The sequence below is a fragment of the Arachis stenosperma genome, chromosome 2, assembly GCF_014773155.1.
Source record: "Arachis stenosperma cultivar V10309 chromosome 2, arast.V10309.gnm1.PFL2, whole genome shotgun sequence".
Taxonomy (NCBI): domain Eukaryota; kingdom Viridiplantae; phylum Streptophyta; class Magnoliopsida; order Fabales; family Fabaceae; genus Arachis; species Arachis stenosperma.
In genome coordinates, this window is record NC_080378.1 from 16,096,715 (window position 1) to 16,103,931 (window position 7,217).

The window sequence follows — 7,217 nt, forward strand, 5'->3', positions numbered from 1 at the left end:
TTAATCATAAGCAGATGCCACAAATTTACTATGAATGGAACCATAATAGCGAGTTGAAATACTTGTCTTCACTACGATTTTATGCAAATAAGGAGCCTTAAACCTCCTTAAGAAGTTGGACCTGATGTGCCTGATGCAGTACATGTGCCACGCCCTTGGTGGTGACCATGCACCGTTACTGCGAGCTATTGCAGCGTCGATGGAGGTATGGCAGTTATAAATAATACCCACACCATCAATGGTAACAACATATCTCCACAAATTGGTTAGGAAAAACTCCCATGCGTCTGTCACCTCGCCCTCGACTATCGCAAATGCAATAGGCACAATGTTTTGATTCCCATTTTGTGTAACCGCTACCAGAAGTGCACCTTTATATTTTTTGTACAGGTGCGTGCCATCAACCTGCACTAATGACTTGCAGTATCTGAATGCTACAATACACGGATAGAAGCTCCAAAAAATACGGTGCAGAACTCTTACACCTGGAACCTCCTCACTCTCACGGTAAACGGAGAGTGTTTTAATTTGAACATGAGACCTTGGCATCTTCATCGTCATTGCTTTCAACCATACCGGCAGAGTCTGGTAAGAAACTTTCCAATCAGTGAAAACTTTTGCGATAGCTTTCTGCTTTGCCAACCAAGCCTTGCGGTAACTCAGAGTGTAGTTGAACCTGGATTGAACTTTTGTAATAACAGACTTCACCTTTATCGACGGGTCTACTTCGACCAACTGCCTAATGGTATCTGCAATTGTGTCCGAATCCAACTTGGCATGATCTTGTGAAATCACGCCCACGGTGCACGTGTGCTTGCCATTGTATCTTCTGATCTCACAACAAGCTTTCTTTCGAATCAAGCTAGCTCGGATAAGACAATCGCACCCTACACCATACCCCTTGCATTTCGCATAGAATGTCTGCGGTTCAGACTCATACACAGTGTAATCAACTCCTCTAGAGATAGTGTAGCCTTTGATTGCAGATATCACCGACTCTCTCGATCCAAATTTTATTCCGACACTAAACTCGCCATCTTCCGCCGCAGTGTTGCCTTCACTACGACATGCGCACCACCATCAGTCAGACAAGGCAAATAAAATAAATACTATGGAAAACTTAAGTTAATAATTATAACATAGCCGTATTTGCATACTTAGGAAATTTCTGGGCATGCATGACTTCGCGATCTAGAGTTCGCATAAAAGACGGAATACCAAACGGGTGCTGGCTTACAATCGCATTCGCTTCTTTTTGCACAGTCGGATTGCCTGCCAAGTCTCCGTCATCGTTTTCGTCATCGACTTCATAGTTAGCTTTGAAATCCGCTTCACTGTCATTATTATCTTCTTCCAATCTATATCCCCAAGCTCATCAACATTGACCTCCTTGCCAACCGCGCCCAACCCTGACTGCTGTTCAAACTCAACGTACAGCTCTATCATCGGCACGTGAAATTGGGTTTGTTGATAAATATACAACATCTGTTGCATACTGGCATCGTTAGTGATGGGCATTATTTGAAACTATATTAGCCCACCAAATACTTGCACATCTGTATAAAAGGTTGCTCACCCTTTTCAAAATGTGGCTTTGAATGTTATTATAAAGCCCATTTTACAACTCGACAAAACTCATGGTACATGGAATAGCAAATAATAACGGACATTCACAAACAAAAGTCACTCCTTCATGTGTGTTTGGTATAACCTCACCGTTATAATATACTCGCAAATTTGTAACATTTTCTATAACTTCAACCTCACCTACTCTGACTTTTTTGACACACCTAACTGCCAAAAAACTAAGAACTACAACATATGTACAAGAAAGAAGAATATGATGAGTAGAAGTGGAGTGAGGCCATTTGGGCGAGTCTTGCTTCGTATTTATAGGCAAGCCTCTTGATTAATATATATTTTTTTCACAAAACGCAATCTGCGTTTTTTGTTTTCCAAAAAAATAACCTGACACCATAAAAAATGCAGCATGCGTTTTGCGTTTCCCAAAAAAAAATGCTGACACACAACACAAAACGTAAGCTGCGTTTTGTTATTCTTAAAAAAAATTACTGCCCATCACAAAGCGCATGCTGCGTTTGGGCTAAAACAAAATTAAAAAAAATTAAAAACTATGCAAAAAACAAAACGCATGCTGCATTTATTTTGTTTTCTGAAAAAAAAGGAAAATGAGCCAAAAATAAAACGTAACTTACGTTTTAAGCCTGACACTATAACAAAAAAAAATTTGTCCATATGTTCATTTCATTGAACAACACCAATATTTGTTCCATAACAAAAAAAAATGAGCCTTCTTGCCAACTAGCATCATACTAGATCTTCTTAAATGTATGCAAAATTTTAATATCTAGAAATAGCACTTATATTAACTAATTGGTCTTGTTAATCTTTTTAATTTTAAAATATGAGTAATTATTCAAGAAAAGACTCAAATTTGTAAATTTAAATACTTTTATGGTTCACCATAAAAAACGCTCCCAAATTATTTAAATGTTGACAAAAATTCACTTAAAATTTTCTATTCACAAAAATACCCTCAAATAATTTAAAAATATAATAAAATTATCTAATATTAAATATGTATTTCTCAAAAAATACATTAGACATTGAATTTTGATACATTTTTTGCAAACAAGATTAGAAAAATAAAATATTATTATTTTTAAAATTTGGTAATTTTTTACTAAATATATATATATTTTTGTGACTTTCTAAAAATATTATTGATTGTTTGATAAAAAAAATCACAAAAAATATATACTTAACGAAAAATTACCAAATTTTAAGGATAAAAGTTTTTCATTTTTTTGATCATGCTTGTAAAAAAGTGCATCAAAATTCAATCTAAGGCATTTTTTGAAAATACATATTTACTGTTGGGTATTTTATCACATTTTTAAATTATTTGAGGACATTTTTGTCGATAACAAAATTCGAATGCATTTTTATCAACGTTTGAATAATTTGGGAGCATTTTTGGTAGTTATCCCTACTTTAATTTTTCAAATTTTAAAATATATAAAAAAACTTCTTGAGATTTAACTGCGTCAGTCAAATCAGTCACAAACCAAGTTACTTTATTAGTCACTAATAGAGAATGTTAATATGAAATATTAAGTGACATACGTGGCCATTAAGTATCTACATGTTGTGAACATGACAAATCAATTGACTAAATCACCAAAGTGGTTCTTGAGATTGACGCTGAGTACCAAAATTGTCCCTGAGATTTCAATTGCACCAATTATACCATGAGATTGAAAAAATTGCACTATATTAGTCCCTGGCCTGTTTTGCGTTAATGACACGCTGACGTGACTTGATTATGTGGACCTTTGGTAACACGTGTCACCTTATGGTTTGACCACGTATAACAATATGATGATGTGTTGGTCAGTGACACATAACATGCTAACGTGGATGATTATGCCACGTGTCACAATGCTATGTTGTCACGTGTCGAATTCTGCCACGTGTTATAATATTATTTGTCAACGTATCATCCACTGTATCATCTTTACATATGCACCAAATTGGTCCCTTACTTTACATTATATGACTCATTTTAGTCCCTAAAATTGAATGTCGTGCATTAAATTAGTCTTTTTATCAGTTTTTTCTTCTTTTTTTATAAATTCAAAATTTTTAATAACTTTGAATACATTAATTTTAATTTTATCTTTTCACAAGTTATTTAAATACAAGTACTTTTATAAAATATTTTTAAAATTTTAGTTTTAATTATACAAATTTTTTTACAATATTTTATTAAAAAATTATATAAGATATTGATATTGCTTTAGTAAAAAGTGTAAGTTAACAGTATAATAATATTTTTTAATACAAATTATTTAATATTTAACACCTTAATAAATAGTTTAAGAATACTTGATAAGCCACTTAATAACTAATATAAATTCATTATTCTCATCCGTTTTAAGAATGTCTGAGTTCTCATATAATTGACTTCTCACTAAATTAATAAGACAGATTTATACTGTCGATTATAATAATTTATTTTATCTATAACTTAGCTAGGCGACCTTTTCATATATTACACTATTAATTAATAAAAGGACTTATTGTAACCATGGCTTGAATAGTATTAAAACAGATGCAAATAAACACAAGAGGCAATAATAAAATTTTAAAATTAACTAATATGTGCTCTAATAATACAAGTTAAAATTATTAATTAAAAAATTATTATAAAAAATTGTATAATAAAAAATATAATTAAAAATAGTGTATAAAAAATACTGAGAATCTTAAATTTACAAAAAAATGAGAAAAAACTTATGAATGGACTAATTTGGTGCACGACATTCAATTTTAAAGACTAAAATAAGTCATTTGATACAAAGTAAGGGATCAATTTGATGCCATTTATAATGATGACATAGTGGATGATATGAGGACAAATAATATTATGACATGTGCCATAATCTGACACGTGCCATAATCTGACACGTGGCAAAGTAACATTGTGACACGTGGCATAACCATCCACGTCAACATGCCACGTGTTGCAGACCGACACGTCATCATACCATTACACTTGGTCAAATCATGAGATGACATGTGTCACTAAAAGTCCATGTCATCAAACCACGTTAACGTGCCATTAACGAAAAACGGGTCCGGGACTAATATGGTTTAATTTTTCCAATCTCAAAAACGTAGTTAGTACAATTAAAATCTCAAGAACAATTTTGGTGCAATATGTCAATTTTAAAGACCACTTTAAAGATTTAGTCCAAATCAATTCCTATGCTGAGATGAAAAATGACGTTTTTCTCGTACACAAAACACATTGCTAAAGACAAGCTTCTTTCATCTCCTTCTTTCTTTATTTTCTCACCACCACCATCTCCCCTCTCAAAACACCACCACTTCTTCACCACCAATTTTACCTTTTTCTCTTTCATTTTTATTATTCTCTTTTTCAAACTATTATAATCACCACCGCTACCATCCAATACTACAACATAACGACCAACACCCGCATTATCACCTTGACCGCTACTATAACAACCTTCACAATATTTTGTAAACTCCATTACTATCATCTACTTCAACGACATCAACAATTAAAACAAATTAAAAGCTCCCAACACCCCAAATCAACATTAAATCCAAATAAATTCTCCGTGTTTCCCGTCTCATGCAACTGATGGAATCACAAATCTTCTCTTGTTAGAATTGGCTGAAGAAAAAAAAATATAAAATAATAAAGATTGGAAAACTAATTAGCTAAAAAAGTAAAAGAAAAAAGGGAACAGAAACATTTTACCTTGCAACGGAAAATAACATAAGAAGCAAACTAAATTGGTGGAAATGACGGTTGCAAGAGCACAAGCAGAGCAGAGACAAGAGGATGGAAACCATGAGATAGAGCAAGCGTATTCAACACACTACAAAAAAATGTTTATTGACACATTTTTATCTTGCCACGCTTTAAAAAATTATCAATGGCCATGCTTTTGTTTTTATGAGAGTGGTATTTGATTAGTGTTTTAGTTACACTTTTCTTTGTCATGCTTAAAAAGCGTGACTATAGAGAAAAACATGCACGCTTTTATGAAGGTGGCAACTGATTAGCATAATTGTTAGAATCGAGCTACTATTGGGTCACTAGGTCACTAATTTAACCGGTCGGTTACTGGTTAAACCAATTGATCCGGTTCATATAAATAAAAAATATAAAATAATAAAAAACTTAAAATTAAAATTTAAAATATATATTTTCACTAATATCTTAAGAATAATCAAGCCATTCTGAAATAATATGAAATAGAAACAATAGATATTTTATTATTTTTACTCTATCATAAATATTTTTATTTTGTTTTTATATTGAAATAATCATTATTTTCAAATTTTAATAATTTATTAATTAGCTTCTACCTATTATACGATTATATACTACAAGTATTTATTGAAAAATAATACTAATAGATATTATATAATTATAAAAAAAAGAATAAGTAAGTTTATAATTATTATTAAATAAAATATAATTAATTAAGGATAAATGAGTTTATATTAACTATTATTTTAATTTTAATAATTATTAACTAATTTATATTTATTATATACTTTAAATATTAAATACCGTAGTCATAGAAAGAGAAAATATGTTATGATTAATAAAATATATTTTATTTATTTTATCAATTATATATTATTAAAAAATGTGATTAATTTGAAAAAGAATAAGAACAAACTAAAATTAAATTAAATAAATATAAACCAAATTAATTGAAATTGTTATAAATATAAACCAAATTCCGTGTCTTGCTTATTGTACAATACACATAATTCTAAAAGCCTTTCTTTGTTGTTAGTCACACATTGGGCATATTACCAAAATGAGAATCCTTTATAGAGCTTATATATTCAATCAAGTTTAGCGTGTGCCTGAGGTGCATCTTTTTTCGCTGGCCTACTGTAGACGGGTGCCTTTTTGTGCGCTGACTCGTGAACCGAAAGTTTTTAACGTGAATCCTTAATTTTAAGGTTCTAAGAATCGGACTGGTCATTAAACTGTTCTAATGATTAGTTCATTAGTTTATTAGTCTAATCGATTTAATTGATGGTTCAATCGAAAAAATCATTTTAGAATAGAATAATAAATAAATTATAAATAAACATCTTAAAATATAATTATAATCTAATATAAATTTTAAAATATCTTCGATATTTAAAACACTACATAAAATATCATCAACCAAATACATATGATCTTATCAAAATCCAAACTCAAAAATTAAATAGTAAAAAAAATATCTAAACACATAATATAATGTGAAGAGACAACACAACTACACAAGAGATTAACATAATGGTCTGTTCAAACTTGCATAACTTTCTGAAAAGTAGTACCTTTTCATGGATCTACACATACACAAACACAAATAATTATTAATTCAATTTAACAACACTGCCTAATTATTTTCTATAACTTAGTCCATATTTTTCAGTTGTTTTGAAAACAACCCTTTTTGTATAACTTCCAATTATCACGTAAAAGAATCTTTGCCCATATGATATATAAAAGTTCAAGAGTTCCAAATCAACAACAATAAATACCTTAACATTTTTACATATCCAAATCAAAAAAATAAGACACAAGCCAAAGATTCAGTTGGTAAGAACACAGTTACAAAATGAAGATGTTGAAATTCAAGTTTTTT

General features: G+C 30.6%; 1 protein-coding gene and 1 long non-coding RNA gene across 2 annotated transcripts in view; both read right to left on the minus strand.

Annotated features, from left to right (window-relative positions):
• On the minus strand, positions 1-1,446 carry LOC130962640 (uncharacterized). The gene is made up of 2 exons (XM_057888827.1): positions 1,238-1,446; positions 1-1,060 (listed from the first exon to the last, which is right to left on the minus strand). The coding sequence occupies exons 1-2, from the start codon at positions 1,444-1,446 to the stop codon at positions 1-3; spliced, it is 1,269 nt and encodes a 422-aa protein (XP_057744810.1).
• A 5,550-nt stretch (positions 1,447-6,996) lies between these two features.
• The window catches only part of LOC130961717 (uncharacterized), a 1,276-nt gene continuing 1,055 nt past the window's right edge, over positions 6,997-7,217 (minus strand). The window contains exon 2 of the long non-coding RNA XR_009079609.1: positions 6,997-7,217. This exon is cut by the window's right edge and continues 307 nt beyond it. This is a non-coding gene — a long non-coding RNA (uncharacterized LOC130961717).

What these genes read in the sequence shown, in the direction of transcription:
- LOC130962640 (XM_057888827.1), bottom strand. Translation starts at nt 1,446, where the DNA reads ATGATAGAGCTGTACGTTGAGTTTGAACAGCAGTCAGGGTTGGGCGCG. An exon ending in AAAAAGAAGCGAATGCGATT is followed by an intron (nt 1,061 to 1,237) that starts GTAAGCCAGCAC and finishes CGCATGTCGTAG; the next exon opens with TGAAGGCAACACTGCGGCGG.